General features: G+C 37.7%; 1 protein-coding gene across 7 annotated transcripts in view; it reads left to right on the top strand.

The window, feature by feature from the left end:
* The window catches only part of Kiaa1109 (KIAA1109 ortholog), a 196,753-nt gene that overhangs the window by 135,276 nt on the left and 40,103 nt on the right, over positions 1 to 21,374 (top strand). For 5 of the 7 annotated variants that reach the window (XM_029537784.1, XM_029537788.1, XM_029537787.1 and 2 more), the window contains 11 exons: positions 283 to 388; positions 6,092 to 6,189; positions 7,236 to 7,421; positions 8,325 to 8,493; positions 10,454 to 10,665; positions 11,866 to 12,064; positions 15,042 to 15,101; positions 15,699 to 15,925; positions 16,614 to 16,814; positions 17,012 to 17,142; positions 18,563 to 18,686. In XM_029537784.1, coding sequence (XP_029393644.1) covers positions 283 to 388; positions 6,092 to 6,189; positions 7,236 to 7,421; positions 8,325 to 8,493; positions 10,454 to 10,665; positions 11,866 to 12,064; positions 15,042 to 15,101; positions 15,699 to 15,925; positions 16,614 to 16,814; positions 17,012 to 17,142; positions 18,563 to 18,686 — 1,713 coding nt within the window. The remainder of the gene's footprint in view (positions 1 to 282; positions 389 to 6,091; positions 6,190 to 7,235; positions 7,422 to 8,324; positions 8,494 to 10,453; positions 10,666 to 11,865; positions 12,065 to 15,041; positions 15,102 to 15,698; positions 15,926 to 16,613; positions 16,815 to 17,011; positions 17,143 to 18,562; positions 18,687 to 21,374) is intronic. The other 2 variants (XM_021195875.2, XM_029537789.1) reach the window with 1 other exon arrangement.

A 21,374-nucleotide genomic window follows, 5' to 3' on the forward strand; every position in this document is an offset into this window, starting at 1 on the left:
ATAGAACCTTCATAGGACCAAGGGCCTCTCCTCCCATTGATGGCTGACTAAGCCATTCTCTGCTACATATACAGCATCCTCTTCTGTATTTGTCAGGAACTGGCAAAGCCGCTCAGGAAACAGCTTTATCAGAATACTTTTAAGCCCATTTTCAGTGCATTGTTCTTATATAATATGTAGATAATTATCTCCTTTTCCTAAAGTTTTGGATGATTGGCTTTACAGAAAAGCAGAGCTAACATACTCAAGAGTATAATCTCATAGTCTGATTTTGTTTGGCAGGTCGGTTCCTTTGAACACAATCTCACAACAGATCTTCTAAACCACTTGGTGTTTGTACAGAAAGTGTTCATGAAGGAAGTGAATGAAGTAATACAGAAGGTGTCTGGTAAGGTTGTCTGCAGCTAGGAATGCAAGTTTCTATTCTTATTTGTCATATGGGGTTTCATGATCTAAAATAAGACGTAAGTGACATAAAAATTATATTGATAACTAGTGTGAGTGTGTGTGTGTGTGTGTGTGAGAGAGAGAGAGAGAGAGAGAGAGACAGACAAAGGAAGATGAGAGAAGGGGGTGGGGAGGAGAGGAGAGAGAGAAGATGCACACTCAGAAAGCAAAAGAGATTATCAGCTAGTTTCCTTTATTATTTTTTATCTTATTCCCCTAAGCTTGGGTCTCTCATTGAACCTGGAACTCACCAGTTGTTGTTTAAGACGGTAGGGTCCTTTGTTTCGAGAAAGAAAACCTGTTGCTATGGCAAATTGGAGGAGTGGGGCTAGTTCTCTGTAAGAATCAAAGCCCACCATTCACTTACAAGCTGGAGTAGTTATAGGGCAGACAGGGAGGGAAGCAGGGAAGGAGGATGAAGTTTCCTTTTTGGCCAGAGATGGGCTTTTTCTAGGAGTGACCAAAGAAATGGAGAGTAGCAAATGAAAGAAATGCAGGTGGTAGCTGGTCAACTTTCATGGACAGCTTTGAGGTGTGCAGAGCCGTCCCTCTGTGCCAGGAATCTAGTTTGGGTTCAAAATGACCCTGATTAACATTCTTGAATTTTGTTTCCTTGGGTAAATGTTGTTCATGTAATTCTCTGCTGTCAAGATCAACATTCCCATCATAGTTTGGGGGCAGTTTCTGGTGTTGGAAACTTTGGAGGAAGACATTTTTAAGGGTTGAATCCTTCCCCAGAGGCCTCCAAGCCTGCTCATAATGCCTGTCGATCTAACATTCTCTCCTCATGAGTGGGGACCCTGAAACCATTTAGGACATGGAAGGTGAATCATTCTGGCTGCTTCCAACAAGCATTGGGAGATTAGAGGGGAAGTATAGGGGAATTAGAGAGACTCTTGATGACTTTCAAACATGGGACAACAGTCACAGGGACTGTGAGCTGGATCATCCCAGAACTACCTGAATGTGGATCAACTGTAAACGAGCGTAGACAGAATTAAGACAGTGGCTGAACACCCAATGTCTAGAGGAGGACATTTACAACTAAGATTATAGTAGGTTGAACAGGGTTTTACTGCAGAGATCCATCTGTAAAGCTGTTCACCAATGAGTTGGCAGTCTTTGGCATGTTTTTACTCTTTATTTTGTAGAGCTTGTAAAGCAAAGGAGACAAATGCAAAATTATCAAGTATACCAAAAAAGTATTTATGTGATTTGGAAAAATATGAGTCCTTTAATTTGATTAAGAACCTTAATTTGATTTAAGTCCATTGTTTTATTACTACTAATTGTTTTAACTTTGGTTATATTTTTCTGCTGTGTCCTTAAGACTTTGCAGGTGGCCAAAATTAATCACTTAATTCTTACTTCAATTAATTCAGACATTTATGGTCTGGTCCTCAAGGATTACTTGGGCTCAGGAGGACCTCTGGTCAGTTGTTCCATCTATATGAGTATACGCCTCCTTGCTGGACACACAGAGGAAAACACCTGGAAACATGGAGGAAAATTTCTCTCTGTACTGATCATCCTTTTTGTAGAGTGGGTATTATAGTCTTAAGTGGTAGGTTCTTCATGGCCTCTTTAAAAAACAGGTGACTCACCAGAGCTGCAATAGGAGTTGATTTTTGGAAGGCAAAAGAGAAACTGTACCTTTTAATCCCTCTGTCCACATTAGTATAGGCCCCCCAGTTAACACCAGTTTAGTATTTTAACTACTATGTAATAAAGTTTGGGCAAAGACTAAGCACTTTCAAATAAACCTTGATTAGATGCACATTTTGTCCTTTTAAGTCAGTGCTTGTATAACTAAGAACAGATAAATAAGACAACAATAATTTGAGTAGAGGTGTATTTTTACTTTGACCTTAGACATTTATATTATACATGTACTGCACATGTATAGGTATTTAGATACTTCTGCATGTCTCGTATAATTTAGAGCTTTCATGACTTAGGTTTTCTAGGAAGAATTCCTATTCTCATCTTTTACATGAATGCTGCAGGTCTAAACACAGTCCTTCTATTTCCATAGCAAGTATTCTTACCCATTGAGCCATCTCCCGAGTCCTGGATAAATACTTATAACCATTCATCTTTCTTTATGTTTTTCTTTTTTTATTAATTTTTATAGGTTATTCTGGGAAGTAATAGTCTTCATCCTTGTACTTTTCAAACATGCTATTATACTTTGTATTCATCTGTTTCTCTACTGCACTACTACCCTGTGGGATGTAAAAACCATGCCAGGAAGCTTGGTAAGGTAGAGCAGGTTGAGACCCAGACACACCTGATACTTAGGCGACTCCCCTGACCTGGAACACATGCCATGCTCCTCACATAAAAGAAACATATCCTATGGTCAGGTAGGCCTAGAGTTCTCCATGCTAATGAGGTACCTAGAACCCAGAGGGCTTAGCCAATAAGCTTCCCCTCCCAGACATTCTTCGCTGTAAAAGGTCTACCCTGAGAAATAGGTATGGCATGCTATGCATCCATTTCCCACCATGAACAACCAATAAACTGTTTAGAACCACACACTGTCTCTTTCATCAAGATCCACCACGGAGAGCCATGAAGAAGGTCTTTGCCTACAGAGCCGCAGCTTAATTCTCCTGTAGAGGACCTCTCTGTGCTCCTAGCCACAAGTGCCATCAAGCCTTCCTCCACCAAGCTAAGGACAATCACTGCTGGTTCAAGGCAGATCTCCCCTTTCCCCCAGCCTTCCTGGGCTAAATGCTGTCCCAAGCCCATGGGCTCCCAACTCTGTTCTCAGCTCTTCAGAGATTCCCAGCTGTGCCTGGTTGTCTTAAGAGTCAGAAAACCCCACAGCCCTGACCTTATCATAGACCTGGGGACCCCAAATCAGCTCCAGCTTTCCCACATCTCAGGCTGCCGCTTTCCCACCCCAAGAGCATTGTCTTGGCACTTCCCTACAACCAGACACCTGCTGGGCAGTGGTATGGAATAAGCACAGTCCAGCTCCTAGGTTCTGCCTCCCCAAGAAGTGGAGTGGGTGCAGACACTGCCCACTCTCTCAGTCCTCCTTTGTGTCTTGCTGTCTTATGACATGCATTCCATTACCTGTTTCTCCCCCCCCCCCCGTACTTAAGATTTCTTCTTCCTCCACCACAGTTCCCTTTCATAGTTTATCTTGCCTTCATAGAGAAATTACCATTTATCCATTATTTAACTAAGAATACCAAATATTCTGTAAAGGAGACCCCTATAATCCTTACTTGGTCACACATGCACTATGTTGGTCATACCGTAAGATTACTCTACAGCAGTGGTTCCCAACCTTCCTAATGCTGCAGTCTTTTAATACAGTTCCTGATGTTGTGGTGAGCCCCAATCATAAAATTATTTTCACTGTTACTTCATAGCTGTGGTTTTGCTACTGTGATGGATTATAAAGTGTCTGTTATGCGGGATATTTACTATGCAACCCTTGTCATTCAACATCCTACCACAATGGGGTCTCAACCCACAGGTTGAGAACCACAGCTCTAGCATCATCGAGAATGTATTCTTGACTACAGTGGCATGTCAGAAACTAAGAACTTTATTGGCTTTAATATTTTCATTAGCAGTATTTTAAAAATACTTCTCAAAGTGTAAGTAACTATGCCATGTGATTTTTCTTCAGTAGTGCATGATATACTTTTGTGTTTCTAAGTAGGAATTGTCTCTATATAAATTATCTTTATAAACTGTGTTTTTATATAAGAGATCTGACATAAAAACATTTAAGTACTATTTATGAGATAGAAAATATGTGACTCCAAGTTAGATGATGAAGTTACAAAGAAACATGGAAATAACAGTTATCAGGCTTACAAACTTATACCTTCATTAGGATGGTTGTTCATGCACGCATGCACATGCACACACATGCACATACACACAAAGCATTAAAATTATTAAGAAGAAAGGATACACTTTGTGAATACTTTATCTTTGAGGACGTCATGGTATCACAATGACTTAAAGTAGGACTTAAATGCATTCTACTTTTTGATCATAGAGCCATTACAAAAGACAGAGACAATATGGGGGGAAACATCAAAATATTTTAATTTGCTGTGATTGGCGTAAGAATTGTGGGAGCCTAAAGAAAGTTATGAACACTTGCATGGCTGTTGTGAGGAATGTGGTATAGACATGAGTAAAGATGTCAGGTTGGATCATGAAATAGCACAGGTGTCCTTGACAATTCAGAAAACCCTGACAGCCCACTAAGAGGCTGCTTCTCCCAAGGAACTCAGTCTACCTTGGGACATAAGTATGGGGATAAGTGAAAATTATACCAGAAATGAATATTTTTAACATATCACATTGGAAAGACCAAGTTTTTATAAGAGTACATCAAGGAAAAATTGATAAATGAGAGTGAATAAGAATAAGGACTGGCCGGGCGTGGTGGCGCACGCCTTTAATCCCAGCACTTGGGAGGCAGAGGCAGGCGGATTTCTGAGTTCGAGGCCAGCCTTGTCTACAAAGTGAGTTCTAGGACAGCCCGAGCTATACAGAGAAACCCTGTCTCGAAAAACCAAAAAAAAAAAAAAAAAGAATAAGGACTGGAGAGATTGTGTAGTGGTTAAGAGCACTGACTGTTCTTTCAGAGGTTCTGAGTTCAATTCCCAGCAACCACATGGTGGCTCACAACCATTTATAATGATCCAATGCCCTCTTCTGGTGTGTCTGGAGACAGCTACAGTCTGAAGATGAGCTACAGTGTACTCATATACATAAAATATTTTTCAAAAAAAGAATAAGAGTAATTATGCTAATGTGTGTAGACTAAGTTGAGTATATGTCATATTGCATGCACTCAGTAATTCTTTCTCCTTGGTACTAGGGTCTGCACAGATATCTGCTTAGTTGAGAATGTAGCAAGTAAAACAGAAAAGAGTATGGATAGAGGGCCAGAGTTGCTTTAGAAAAGGTAATCCAGAGAATGGTAACATCAAGAGAGCTATGGCTTAGAATTCAAATGAAAAAAACAGTAATGGTGATTTAACATTTTAAAAATTGCACTGAAATGTAATGTAAACATCCTCTGTTGGAATGAATTAGCATGAGACTTCCAACTGTGACAGCAGAAAAGTCCTTACTTGAAGGGAGTTAAGCTAGCTAAGAAATATTAGTAATTTATGTCACCTGAAACTTTGGTGGTAGCTGGATGATACAGACAGGAAGAAAGATGGAATAGTTGATAGCTGGCTGCAGAAAAGGTAATCACTAATTAAGATTGGTTAAGAAAGCTTATTGTGGGTTTCAGATATAAGGTAGAAATTAGGAGCTGCTGATGAACAGAAGAAGGGAAAGTAATGCTGTAATTGTAGAGCGGTTGTTGAGAGAGGGAAGTGCAAGCATGCAAGTAGGCACTCAGATTTCCAGGACACGGCTCATCTGTGCAGGCTCACAGGCGGTGTTTGCTCGGCTGCTACTCACAAGTCCTAACGATTGGGGTCCTGTCTCATCATATTACTGTTCCTTTTTTTCTCTCTTAAACTGAAGATTGATTTGTCATTAAAGAAAAATGTTTTACTGGAGTTTTTCTTTTTAATGCACAAAATATAGTCAGAATTTTTTTTGATAAGGAAGCTGTTCTAGTCCTTCAGTATTTAACCTTTTCTAGGTGGGGAACAGCCTATTCCTCTCTGGAATGAACATGACGGAACAACAGATGGAGATAAGCCAAAAATTCTCCTCTATTCCCTGAATTTACAGTTTAAGGTAAATTTCCATAACACTGATGCTTTTAGGACCAGCTTTCTAATTAATTAGTGTATATTTTATGTGGAAAGTTTGCATGATTCATAATTGCAAAATAGTGAAAATAAACTGTATTCTGCTTACTCAGGGAAAGCTTTAATGTCTGAATCTTCTATCAGTGCTTTTTTTTTTCCTCCTTTTCCTTTTCATATTGACACTACCGGGCTTTGAGCCCAGGGCCTTACAAATTGACTGAGCTATATCCTCAGGCCTCAGTTTTTTTTAAGGGCAGACATCAGGCTCCCTACCTTCTTTCCTCCTTTTTTCCTTCCTTCCTTCCTTCCTTCCTTCCTTCTCTTTTTTCTTTTTTTTTTTTTTAAAAGACAGAATCTCAACTATGCAGTCCTGACTGGCTTGCTGGAACTCACTATATAAACTAGTCTAGTCTTGAACTCAAAGATCCAATTACCTCTGTCTCTCCAGTGCTGAGGTTAAAGGAATGCACACCACCATGCCCAGTCCTTCTATGACAACTACTGCTACAGTAATAGTAAAAATGATAACAACAACAACAACATTATTATTATTAGCATGTATTTTGAAAAACTTCTGTATCTTTCTATACCTGATTATCGAGATCAGCTTTATCTTCTGAAAGCAGTATTATATAATTTAAACAGTTTGTTTGGCTATGTTCCAGTGAACACTTGATATTTCTAATTACTTCTTTTATAATTTACTCTGCAAGAACATTTTGAATATCTGTTCAATTAATAATAGTATTTTAGGGAGGCTATGGGAGAATGCTTGCCCATATGTACAGTTATCTGAATGAAGCAAAGCTATGGGTTCTTCCTTGCCACCAAAGGTGGGAGAGCAGGGCATGGCCAAGGAGAAAAAGAAAGAGCTATAATACTTTAAATCTTAATTGTCTCCTGTAAAAAAGTAAAAATGCTAAAATGAAATGTCATGCTATAAACATGACTTACCATATTTCAAAAGATTGCATTTCAGTGAGTCTGTATTGGTTCATTTTCTTATTTTCCTCATAACATGTAATCTGCTAGGGTATTCAAGTAACAGCCACCACACCTTCAATGAGAGCTGTGAGATTTGAAACTGGATTGATTGAACTGGAACTTTCCAACCGACTTCAAACCAAAGCTTCACCAGGAAGCAGCAGCTATCTGAAATTATTTGGTAAATGCCAAGTGGACTTAAATCTGGCATTGGGGCAAATTGTCAAACATCAGGTTTGTACAGAATATAATGGTATTGGCATTATTGTCTGTAAATTAATTTATGTGTTAGAATTTTAGAAATATTTTAAGTTCCTAAAATTTGTATTGTAAATTCTGATGAAAACTTACTTAGGTCTTTACAATTTTACTTTGTCATTTCTTGCCATTTTTGACTATATACTCCCTATTGCAAGTGTGTGAAAGAGCAATCTCCTGAGACTTTATCCAGAATCTGTAGAAACATTTGCTTGTAATTTTTCAATTTCTTAAGCATTATTTTTATCGCACTGTCTTGTGCTTTTATTAGTTAATATGTAAAGTGTTAAGTTTACACCTTCCCTATAGAATGTTTGAAATTTTCAAATGTAAAGTTTTAAGAAAAAGATAGCAACTAGTGTAGTTCCCTAATCAAGTCTTACTGTTTATCAGAGATACTTTTTGTTTTTTTAATTTAATTTTGCTAAATATGTCTTTTTAATGTCCCACCTAATTTTGATTTGAAAAGTCATTTTAATTGCCAGTTATAGTTTTAAATAATCAGTGGCTATATTAACTACTTCAAATTCTTACTAGAATTAGAAATTTTTATTTTTTTCAAATGGAAACATATTTTGAGAGAAATCTTATAAATTTCAAATACTTAATATATCACTAGGCTTGCCTTTCCTGGGTAATTGTGCTTGATAGCTTTATCACAGAGCTACAGCCCAGATCCAAGTTTACCTTTTACATAGTTCTTAATACTTTATATTAATTTTAAGTATTTATGTTACAAAATATAAAGAATCTACCATTTAATGGCTAAATTTGGAAAGTATACTTTAGGTTTTTTGGAGAACAATGATATATAATGTTTAAATTATTTTGGTAAAAGTTTCATTGTTTGAGTTTGTTAAGTTTTGAATTTTATTTTAGGTTTATGAAGAAGCTGGTTCTGATTTTCATCAAGTTGCCTATTTTAAAACTAGAATTGGACTAAGGAATGCCCTTCGAGAGGAAATCAGTGGTTCATCAGATAGGGAAGCTGTGCTTATTACTCTGAATAGACCAATTGTTTATGCACAACCTGTGGCCTTTGATAGAGGTACGTTTATATCAGCCATGACAGTCTTCTAGGCAGTAGGCATGCTCAGTATGTGTATGTATATATGTTTGTATAGGGGTATGTGTATGTGTATATACATATACATATATATGTATATATATATGTATATGTATATACACATATATACACCATAGCTTTTCAGTGCAGATGCCTGATAGCTAAATGCCTCCTAAGTCTGAAAGGTAAGCAGAGTGCCTAAGACAAGTCTTGCTAACTACAGCTTTTAAAGTCATTTCATATTTTACAATTATTTTGCTTTTGATGTAAATAGAATTATTTTATTCCAAGTTTCAATCTTAAATGCTAAGTTTTTTGGTTGGATTACCTACCTGTTTGTATTTTCAACATACGTTGATTCATTTATTCTGAAAATGTTTACTCTGTGCTGGCTAAAAGTGGGATACAATGGATAACAGGATCAGGATTCCTGCCCTGGAGTAATGTAGTCTGCTGAAAAAACGAGTTCATAAATACTTGAGTCAAAATGAGTCAAAAGTCTTTTTTTCCTAGATCTGAAAAAAATGTGTATCTTCCTTTGCTCTTCAGAGGAGAAACAAATTCTTCAGTTTCAACTTAGAATGTAGAGTTCATCAGGGAGATAAGCACATGAGATCAACTGTTACTCACTTTCTTATCCTGGGGCTAGACCAGTCCTAGCATACAGTACTACATACAAACATTTGCTAACTGAGAGAAATGAGTGTTTGTGAGCACAGTAGTCTAAGAGAAGATAGCAACAGCTTTCAGAACAGAGTGGGAAAGAAGGCTGACTGGATGGACAAATGAATGTTTAAATTATTTTTCAGAGGCAATAAGGAGATCTGAACTGTGTAAAATTTCAGCTCTCCATGGTCTTAGATTCACCATTCAATACTTTGCTTTTGGCAATGCTGCCACAGCTGCTTTTTGTTTTTTCCTGAGCGCTTTGCTCATGCTATGCATCTCCCCTTTCACCAGCCTTCCCTTATCCTTCACCATGTCTTAAAACACGCTCACCTGGTGTATGGCACCATTTTTGATTTTTCTCTTCTAGTGGCTCTCCATTTTTACCTTCTTAGACTTCCATACTGTTTTGAGATGAAGATTTTCCTTTGCATGTTTTTCTTACTAACAAACTCAAATGACTTTGACCATTTCAAATCGCATTCTTTAAGATAATGTGCCTAGCATTGTGTCTTTGTTCTTAGAAATGTTTCAAAGCAGTAAGTCCATATTAGTTGATTTTCTGTTGATATGATGAAATACTGTGAACAGAGGTATCTTGTAGATACAGAGTTTTTTGGGCATAGAGGCCCTGTGTGATAGTCCATAATGGCTGTAGAGGCATGACAGTAGGTAGCCACAGCAAGAAGCTAAGAGATTATGTCTCGTCCACACTGAGGAAGTCCAGAGTGAACTCTTAATGGGGTAATGCTATGAACTCTCAATCCACCCTCAGTTGCTATTTCCTCCAGCAAGGCCTGGTTCTGCATTTCCCATAACTTCTCCAAATAGTAACATCAACTGGGAAACAAGTGTTTAAATGCCTGATCCTGTGACATTTCTCAGCCAAACAAACACAGAAGGTAAACTGTATAGTTAAGGACAAGGGCCGTGTTTTTGCATGTATTATTTCAACCAAGACCAAATGTGTAATAGGAATTCTACAATATTGAATGGATAAATGGACCTGGGTTTTCTTTCTGTTGCCATTAGACAGTAACTTGCTTTCTGTTTCTTTCTTTTCTTTCTTTCTTTCTTTTTTTTTTTTTCCATGAAAAGTATTAACTGTATCACTTTAGTATCATTTTAATTCTAGCCAAAATTTTCTGGTAGTAATTTTTATTAGAAATTATTGTTAATCATCAGAATTTTATAGTAGTTGAGATTTACTAACTGTAATAAATCACTTACATCATTAACTTTAGTTTTCTTTCTGCCTGTTCTTAATTTGCAAAAGCTGTTCTGTTTTGGCTGAATTATAAGGCTGCCTATGACAACTGGAATGAACAACGAATGGCTTTACATAAAGATATTCATATGGCTACAAAGGAAGTGGTAGACATGCTCCCTGGTATCCAGCAGACATCAGCCCAGGCCTTTGGGACTCTCTTCCTCCAGCTAACTGTGAATGATCTAGGAATTTGCCTCCCTATAACAAATACTGCACAGGTACAGAAAATCAAAACATAGGAGGCTTTATTCCAGAATTGAAAGCTAGATATTGCTACTCACCGTTTCTGTGAATATAGATTATAACCATTTTAAGTAGAGCTGTTCATAACTTGAGCAAGGAAGAACTCCTAATTCTTACCTTTGCAAATAAGCTTTAGAATCTTCTCATTGCTTTTTTTAAAGTAAGAACTCTTTGGATTGATCTTTGTATAAAATGGAAACAGGAATATTTCAAAATGACCTTAATACCCCTCACATGTAACATGGTAGGAAATTTCAATTTTCTTACAAAGTGTAGTTTGAATATTATATAAAATTTTAAAACTTGCAAGTTATCTGTGTACTTAGATGAAAAAAAGATGCTATCTTCATAATTTAGGGCCAGTTTTCAGAAATGCACTGGGACTTGAACTTGTGGTTAAGTAAGAAAATGCTGTCCTCACTTGTCAGGCCAAGAAGAAATAGAGATCTGTCTTATTGTTACAGTCTTCCTTCATTGTCACATTTCATAGTTTAAATGTTGTGGCAGAGATACTAACACTGAATGGAATAAACTTCTGTTTAGGGTTCTGTTTGGTTGAACAGGGCTAAGAGAAAATTGGTGTTCAAAATGTACAGGTAGTGTTGTTTGTGTCTAAAGAGTTGAGATGTGGCAGCTTTTAAGTGACATGATAAGAGGGTGAAAGCCACATACATAAGAACTGGCTATCATAGCCCATGAAACAGGGGCTAGAGAAACACAGATATTAGCCCTTGCATATTAAAAAGGAAAAAAAAGTGCACAGGAAAATATATTTCATTTGAGTATTGTTTAAAACCTATTTTGCTAAGTTGCTTTATATTGGGGATTTCTAGACGTAACTGTTTCTAGACTATAATTATGAATATAAAGATTTCTAAATTTTAGAAGTCATCTGTCTGGTCTGGAGAAATGACTCATCAGTCAAGAGCACTTGTTCCTCTTGTCGAGAACCTGGGTTTAATTCCCAATACCCATGTGGAACACCATGTGGCTCACAACCATCTGAACCACTCTAGTTCAGTGAATCTGAAGCCCTCTTCTGATGTCTGTGGGCACCAGACAAGCATGTGGTGCACATATGTATAGGCAGGCAAAACATTCATACACAGAAAATAAATCTTTAAAAAACATTTTAAATTCACCTTTTGCCTCATTTCCCTGTGATGTTTCTTTAGTCTAACCACACTGGAGACCTGGACACTGGCTCTGCTCTAGTGCTGACCATTGAAAGCACTCTCATCACCGCATGCTCCTCAGAGTCTCTGGTTAGCAAAGGCCATTTCAAGAACTTTTGTATCCGTTTTGCTGATGGATTTGAGACATCGTGGGATGACTGGAAACCAGAAATCCGTGGAGATCTAGTAATGAATGCTTGTGAGTCTGATTTATTTTCTATATAAGGCTTATAATTGTAAAAAAAAAAAAAAATGAAATGTCTCTGTTGAAAATTGAAGGATGTTCAGATATAGGAATGCTTTAGAAATGAAATAAGGGCTTTTTTTAGTTAACGGCAGCAAAATACATCTGTAAAAACTATAACTTCAGGCTTCTGGTAAGGCAGGACACTTACACATTTGAAGCTTTGTTCACAGCCTGGTTTTTCCTGTAGTTGAATGGCCAAATAAATAATCTTTGTTCCATGATCTGTAAGAGAGTGGTAATTACAAGACCCAACTTAGTAAACATAGAATAGATTGTGAATCTCCTGGACTAGGATTTCAGCTTTAATTATAGCTGACACAGTAATAACCCAACTACACAGCCCAAGTTTCCAGGATTTGAAAGAATCCTAGTGAACTCCTCTAATTCCACTATTATGTATGTGATGATTTGAAAGGAGAAAGGTTTATATCACTTTTAATATTTTTAGGTATCACAGCAGAGATACTACAGAATTACTTCTTTATAATAAAGCAGTGTACATATATATAAAATCTTAAAGATGGTGAACTAAAATCTTCAGTCAATTCTATGATGCAAATACTCTTTAGAAGGTGGTTTGCCATCATTTATGTAATTTTCTCCTTTATGAAAGATCACTATAACTTCCAAATTAAAGGCAAAAATTAATTTAAACATAATTTGTTTTGAGTGTGACATCTTTGTTATCAATGCACTAATTAAAATAGACTATGGATAGAAAGGAAACAAACAATTTTCCTAGTAATTTGGAAAAATATCTCATAGAGAATATAAGAATTAGGCCTAGGGCTTAGAATTAAAAAATAATTATTAAAATGAATACATTATTTAATACCTTGGTATATATTCTTTCAGCAATAAAGAACCTTGCTATTTTGACCTCTGATATTCAGAACAATCAGATTTAGACTTTGTGGAAAATTTACTTTTGTAGTTTGCTGTTGTTTCTGGGGAAGGGAATCAGAGGAAGAATAAAAAGAGTAATTGCCTTATTAATATGTTATATGAATTCAAAATGATAAAATGGGCAAATTGATTGAATAATTTGTAGTTTCTAGTGGGAGAGATACTAGTGTATAATTTTTTTATATCTAGGGGTAGAAAAAGAGATGATGTTCAAATTTTAAGGAGTTTTCATTGTAGTATTCTTGAATTTGGAAGGTTATTAATGTAGGCTTTGTTCTGACTGATAACCTTGACTAAAAGGTTACCAGAGCCTATCTTAACCGGAAATCACATCTTGCCTTCTTTTAATTTAGAATTGACAAGTTAGACAGTCATACTTTATGGTTGAAAAATACATTTTCTAACAGTTACTGCCATTGTATTTTTAAGGCCATAATAGGGCAGGGATGTAGCTCAGTGAGCAGAGTACTTGCCTGCCATTCAGAACACCCTGATTTAGATCTCTAGCACCACATACAATTGGTATGGCAGGCATGTCTGGAACCCAGCCTTCCACACAAAGAGGCAAAAGGATCTGGAGTTGCAGGTTGTCCTACTAAGCATCAGCTGTGTAGCAAGTGTGAAGCCAGCCTGAACTGCAACATAAGGCACTAAGAGAGAAACTGATCTTTACTCATAAAAGACAGTGCGTCTATGTTGGAAATATTTTTCTTTTTAGGAAATTTTCAAGGAAAGACAAAAAACACTCCAACCTTAAGTGACATTTGAATACCAATTTAGAATTCACACAACGTTATAAAAGGACATTTCACTTAGGACTAATCAAATTTAGATTGATATTTAATTTCAATTAAGGCTTATTGAAAGTAACCTTAAATCTTTTGTTACAACTTATTTTGTTTAGTTATGATTTATTTCAAAGATTGCCTATTCTTCACTAATTAAGCTTAAGGTACCAAGTTAAAGCCAGGCGGTGGCAACATTTTGCATTTAAGATCCAAGATTGTGAGGTTGACACCATAGCAGTCAGCCATTTTTCTCATAAAATACTCCTTGACAAAAAGATGACAAATGTGACAGATTATCTGTGAACTAATATGGCAGTTCATTTGTTCTTGTTTTGTTGTCGAAAGAGGGTTTCTCCCAATGAACAGCCAGAACTCACGTCATATACCGGGCTGGCTTAGACCTCTCAGAAATCCACCCAAATGTAGTTCTTAATTGTCATTTTGTTTTTCATTGACTTCCATCCTCAAAATATTCATACATGGGACTGACAAAATGTCTCAGCCAGTTAAGACACTTGCCGTTAAGGTGATTTTAATCCCCAGGACCTACAGGGTAGAAGGAGAGAGAACTAACTCCTGCTCTTCACTCATGTCATGGCTCTTGCACAAGGTATATACACATGCTTCCACATTCATTCTTACATGCATACATGCATACATGCATACATACATACATACATACATGCATACATATATGCATATATATAAAATTTTTGTAATTAGAAAAATGTTCTCTCCAGAGTTTAATGTCTTGTCTGCAATCCTAGTCCTTGAAATAACCTGAGACAGGATTGTGATTTCCAGACCAAGCTAAGCTGCATAGCAAGAGCCTGTCATCCAAAAATAGAACCAGCAACAAGTGTGTGTGTGTGTGTGTGTGTGTGTGTGTGTGTGTTGAATATACACGGTGTCACAAAATCTGTCATAGAATCCTAGAGGTTGGTAGAAAGCTGTCTAGAAGTGCCCAAGTAGTGTGACTCTAATAATTACATGTTACAAGTAAAGCCAAAACTTTGAGTAAGTTGCTAAAATCATAAAATAAAACACTTCACTTTGTATATATAACAGGACTACTGAATCCAAAGTGTGCTCTTTTGTGGGGAGGAATTGAAACCTAGAAGAGCTAGAAATCCTGTTTACATTTATGTAATTGTCTTGGGGAGAAAATATGAGGTACATGTTTAATCACAAGAATATTTTTATTGACAACTATTATTGGGTTCATTCTTGTGCAGGTGTAGTTCCAGATGGTACCTACGAGGTTTGTTCAAGGACTACAGGACAAGCTGCGGCTGGTAGGTACACTGTTTACTTTGAAACAGAGTTAGGTGAAAATAAGATGGGAAGTCTCAAATGCCACATTTACAAGTTGATTTGTTGATGACTAGGGAGACTAGTAAATATTTTTGAGTAAGAAATCAAATGGCGATACCATCAAAGAAATACCTCAAGGCTGTAAAGCATAGGAAAACAGCTGACATCATGTGGCTGGAAAGAGCTTATGGCCTCATTTCCGTGTTCTCATTTAAACGAGGTCCAGCTTTTCTCGAATTCAGAGAACGATTTTGTTTTTGTAGCTTTGATGTTTACTGTGACTACTTACTTAGTTACTTGTAGGTGGTGATGCAGCTTGTAATGGTTTCTGCTGTATCCATGACAAGGTATCTGTTTGAGCTCAGAGGGAACAGATAGTCCTTGGGATAAAGAGCCATGCTGTTATACAGAAGAGGTACATACACATTATAAACATGAAAACCAACACTCTGGTATTTGGAGCAGGTCTTTCTGTGAATGGCATTGGGTATCTGGTATGGCCATCATACAGTTCATAAGTGCTTATACTCCTATTCCTAGGACCTTGAAAAAAAAATGCCACTTTTTTATTTAAACAGAAAGTAGTAGTGCCGGAACCTGGACACTGAATGTATTGTGGAAAATGTGTGGGATTGATGTCCACATGGACCCTAACATTGGCAAAAGGCTTAATGCTCTGGGCAACACCCTTACAACACTGACAGGAGAGGAAGACATAGATGACATTGCTGATCTCAATTCAGTGAACATAGCTGACTTGTCAGATGAAGATGAAGTTGATACTATGTCTCCTACAATCCATACTGTAAGTGCATTCACTGCCAGGAATTTCAAGACTGGATTTTCCTGAGATAGATACCTGATTAACTTGGGGTTATTTCATGTGTTGTAGTTGCTGAAGTAGAGGGAGGAAGGTAGTGATTTCTAGGTCTACAGTTTACGGTGCTTCATAATAATGTATTTCATAATAATGCCTTTATGAAATGTGCCTTAACCTCAGTGTAATATAGTAACATTGAGAGTGAGGTAAGATCAATCTATAAACATAGAAAGTAGATCAGTAAGTTTTGAGTCTGGGGCTGGGGGTAAGGTTTGAGAACAGGAAAGAGAAGACTTGCTATTATGAGAGGAGCTCTCCTGGCTGGTGCTAAGAATGTGGTAGTGACTGCTTAGCTCTGGCCACTAAAGCCACTGAGCTGTACATTCTAAATGGATGGGTCTTATGGTCTGTAATTATATCTTAGGAAAAGGTTTTACAAATAAGTCTTTCAAATAGACAAGTGTTTATACTGTGATATATACATTTAAAATGTGCTTTTCCAACTATATTGCTCATTCTGTTGTATCAAGTTATTTAGTAGCAAAAGGGAAAGTGACTTTCAGATTTCATTCTGGTTTTGATTTGTAAAGAGATTTTAAATACATTTATCTTTTGTATTATTAGTTTTGTCTTGAAAAGTAATTTAAAATTAATAATACTGTTTATTATTTAGAGTTCAGATGGAAGTTCAGTAAGTGGAGATGGCCACAAACTCACCTTTGGGCAGCGACTTGTAAATCACCTACTAGGCCTGGCGCCGCCAAATCAGCGCTATTCTGTTCCTGCAGAGTATCTGTGTGATTCAGAGATGCGGGGCTCCCCTCAGTCTAGCCAGTCCCATTTGAAAGCATGCAGAGCACACTCATGGGGAAACGTAGGTAGCAACTCAGTAGATACCTTATGAAATGAGGGGCTTGAATCAGTGGAGAATTGCAATCAACTTACCCGCTGTAGATGGCTTTGATTCTTGCATGCACTCTTTGATCGAGGCATTAATTTTTGTAGTATAGATGGTCTGTATGAACTAAAAGTGGTATTAAAATATATACTTTGATTTTTTTTTTTTTTAAGGAAGCTGTAGATTATCGAAGACAAGGAACATCTTCTAGTCAGCCAGGAGAACTGAGAGGAAGGAAGATTATGAAGCGTTTAGTGGACATCAGAGAACTGAATGAACAGGCCAAAGTAATAGATGACCTTAAGTATGTCATTGTTGTTTACTTACTATCACATTCTCTAGTAATAGAATAATAGGATGCTAAAGGTGGAAGAAAACTTTTATTTTATCAGTGAACTCATCATTGCTCTGAGAAGTTCATTAATTTTTCTGAGATTATAAGAAATAAAGTGAAGGCTGAAATCCTGATTTTCTGTCTCCACAACTCACTTCTGTGCAGTGAGTGGTTGAGAAGCTCAGCATGCATGTTCATGCTTCACTGTATTCATATGTGTGGCTGAATGTGTGTGTTAGTTTGGTAACCTTATTTATAGATTGGAGCTTTTTTTTGAGGAGTTAAGAATCAGCATTTATAAATGGCTATTCTGGTGTGACATGCTGTCTCACAGTAAACCTCACATTGTATTTGTGAGGTTAAATTTAAATAGCATGTTCCAAACAAGACTTTTAAGAAAACTGACTCAGGGGTCTGGAGAGATGGCTCAGTGGTTAAGAGGACTGACTGCTCTTCTGGAGGTTCTGAGTTCAAATCCCAGCAACCACACGGTGGCTCACAACCATCTGTAATGAGATCTGATACCCTCTTCTGGTGTGTCTGAAGACAGCTACAGTGTACTTAGATATAATAAATAAATCTTTTTTAAAAAAACTGGCTCAGAGTAAAGAGCTGAGATTTGTACTTATATAAATATGAATTCAAATCTCTCTCTGTGTGTGTGTGTGTGTGTGTGTGTGTGTGTGTGTGTGTGTAAGTCTTGACAGTTGATGTTAACTTTTTTTTTAAGAAAAAAAGTAGGGATAAGGCAGTAAGCATCAGTAGCTTTTTGAAAATTTCTTGCCAGTGGCATTGTAATTTTACTAAGTACATCCCGTCCAAGGATAAATATTCTTCTGACTAAATTTTGAAACTTTGATTTTCTTTAAGTGGCCATGCTTCATCTTTTCTAGTCTTCAGATGCTTATACCTGGGGTTTTTGTTATTATTATTCGATCAGCATTTCCCAAAATACAGGAGTTTTGAAATATAAAGGGTATGACCTTAAAGTTTCTCTGTAAATTTTCATGTAATGGTTCATATTTTCCATTAATTTGAGTTTTATCCTCAGGTAGAAAAATGACTTGAGGTAAAATATATGACTTCCAAAATCATCCTATGTTTTTCTGTAGAGTGAATGTTTGGTTTTCATGAGATTGCTTGTACCTTGAGATACATCAGTGGGTAGGGAATGTAAAGGCATGTCCCTAAATGTTTGTGTATCTCTTGTAATTTACCAAGTGTGAGCATTAAGTGTACAGGAGTTGGGCTATCCAGACATGACCCTTGGCTTTCCTGAGAAGTGAGAGGGCTGGAAGAAGCACTGAGAAGTCATTTGTACTTTCTTGCTTCTTTACAATAACCCCCTATTTTGGTGGGGTTTTTGTTTGTTTTGTTTTGTTTCATTTAGAAAATTGGGTGCAAGTGAAGGAACCATAAATCAGGAAATTCAGCGTTACCAGCAGTTGGAGTCTGTGGCTGTGAATGACATCCGAAGAGATGTCCGTAAGAAGTTACGGCGGTCCAGTATGCGAGTAAGTACATGCTTCAGAATGTCATGAGACTTAAAAAAAAAATATATATATATATATACACACATATATATGTGTGTGTGTGTGTGTGTGTGTATTTATTTATTTATTTTAAACTCTAAATTTTATTCCCTTCCCTCCCCCCAACTGTTCCACATCCCACACCTCCTCCCCAACCCCCTGTCTCTGGGTGAATGCCTCCGCCCCCCTCTCCACCTGACCTCTAAACTCCCTGGGGCCTCCAGTCTCTTGAGAGTGCATCATCTCTGAATGAACACAGACCTGGAAGTCCTCTAATAAATGTGTGTTGGGGGTCTCATAGCAGCTGGTATATGCTGCCTGGTTGGTGGTCCAGTGTTGAAAGATCTCGAGTGTCCAGATTAATTGAGACTGCTGGTCCTCCTGCAGGGTTGCCTTCCTCAGCTTTTTTCACCCTTCCCTCATTCAACAACAGGGGTCAGCTGCTTCTGTCCATTGGTTGGGTGCAAATATCTGCATCTGATTCTTTCAGCTGTTTGTTGGGTCTTTCAGTGGGAGTCATGCGAGGTCCCTTTTTGTGAGTGCTCCATAGCCTCAGTAATAGTGTCAGGCCTTGGGGCTTTCCCTGGAGCTGGATCCCACTTTGGGCTTCTGTTTCTTATCTCAGATCTTTGTGTTATATTCATTTTCATCTAGTTGAAAATAATTTTAAAGTTCTCTTGATTACTTCTTTGTCATGCTATTTAGAAGTATGTTGTTTAATCTTGAACCATTTTTTTCCATTTTCTAACACAGACATATACACAATCTGGTTCAATTACATTGCAGTCTGACAGCACTCATTATACGGTTTCAGCCCTTTAAATATGTTACAGCAAATCTTAGGACCTAGAATGTGGCCTGTTTGGGTGAATTTTCCATGTTGACTCTAGAAGATTTTTGTATGTGCTGTTAATGAACAAAGTCTTGAGTAGATGGTTGATTATATCCATGTGACAGATGTGCAGCTGAGTTTAAGTATGTCCAAGTGGATTTTCTGTGTGCACTGGGTCTATTTCTGATGAAAGGTCTCCACCATGATAGTGAATCCATCTGTTTCTCTTTGCATTTCTGTTAGTTTTTTTTCTTGTGTAGTTTAAATCATTGATATTCAAACTGATTATTGATAACCATTGGATTAAACATCTACCTATTTTGTGTTGCTTCATATTGCTTTTATTCTCTATTTATGCTTTCACCTTTTTTCTTGTCTTTTGTAGTTTTAACTAAACATTTTATGATTCCATTTTCTCTTTTCTTTGATTTTATTTATGTTTACTTATTTTTTATTGGTTATTTTCTTTATTTACATTTCAAATGTTATTCCCATTCCTGGTTTCCTCCCCCGTCCCAGAAACCCCCTATCCCATCCTCCCTCCCCCTGCTTCTATGAGGGTGTTCCTACACCCACCCACCCACCCACTCTCACCTTCCCCCCTCCATTCCCCTACACTGGGGCATCTTTCAGGGCTTTATAGGACCAAGAACCTCTCCTCTCATTGATGCATGACAGGGCAATCCTCTGCAATGTATGCAGCTGGAGTCATGTGTACACCTTGGTTGATGGCTTAGTCCCTGGGAGCTCTGGGGGAGGGGGGGGTTGGTTGGTTGATATTGTTGTTCTTCCTATGGGTTGCAAACCCCTTCAGCTCATTCAGTCCTTTCTCTAACTCCTCTGTTGGGGACCCCACGCTCAGTCCAATGGTTGGCTGAGAGCATCTACCTCTGTATTTGTCAGGCTCTTGGCAGACCCTCTCAGGAGACAGCTATATCAGGCTCCTGTCAGCTTGCACTTCTTGCCATTCACAATAGTTAGTGTCTGTGTTTGGTGACTGTATATGGGATGGATCTCCAGGTGAGGCAGTCTCTGGATGGCCTTTCCTTCAGTCTCGGCTCTACACTTTATCTTCATATTTGCTCCTGGGAGTATTTTGTTTTCCTTCTAAGAAGGACTGAAGCACCCACACTTTGGTCTTCTTTTTGAACTTAATGTAGTCTGTGAATTGCATCTTGGTTATTTGGAGCTTTTGGACTAATATCCACTTACCAGTGAGTGCATACCATGTGTGTTCTTTTGTGATTCAGTTACCTCTCTCAGGATGCTATTTTCTAGAATTGATTTGGAATTTTGATGGGGATTGCATTGAATCTGTAGATTGCTTTCAGAAAGATGGCCATTTTTACTATGTTAATCCTGCCAATCGATGAGCATGAGAGATCTTTCCATCTTCTGAGATCTTCCATTTCTTTCTTCAGAGACTTGAAGTTCTTGTCATATAGATCTTTAACCTGTTTGGTTAGAGTCACACCAAGGTATTTTATATTATTTGTGACTATTGTGAAGGGTGTCATTTCCCTAATATCTTTCTCAGTCTATCGTTTGAGTAGAGGAAGGCTACTAATTTATTTGAGTTAATTTTATAACGAGCCTGTGTACCAGAGGCTTCCCATGGAGATCTCCGGCCTGGGTTGGTTAGAGAGCTCTGGAGAAGGGAAGCAAGTGCTTGCAGGGAGGGAAGGTCGCTTCCACCACTTCTGCTGATGCAGCTGGCTCCACCTCCATCTCTGCACTGAGTTGGCTTGGTCTGAGAGCTTTAAGGAAACCTTATTTGCATGTGGGAGGGCTTGGAGATGCTCCTACCTGACTGATGGCCACATACCTCTCTGCGGGGG

Source organism: Mus pahari, chromosome 4 (assembly GCF_900095145.1).
Source record: "Mus pahari chromosome 4, PAHARI_EIJ_v1.1, whole genome shotgun sequence".
Taxonomy (NCBI): Eukaryota; Metazoa; Chordata; class Mammalia; order Rodentia; family Muridae; genus Mus; species Mus pahari.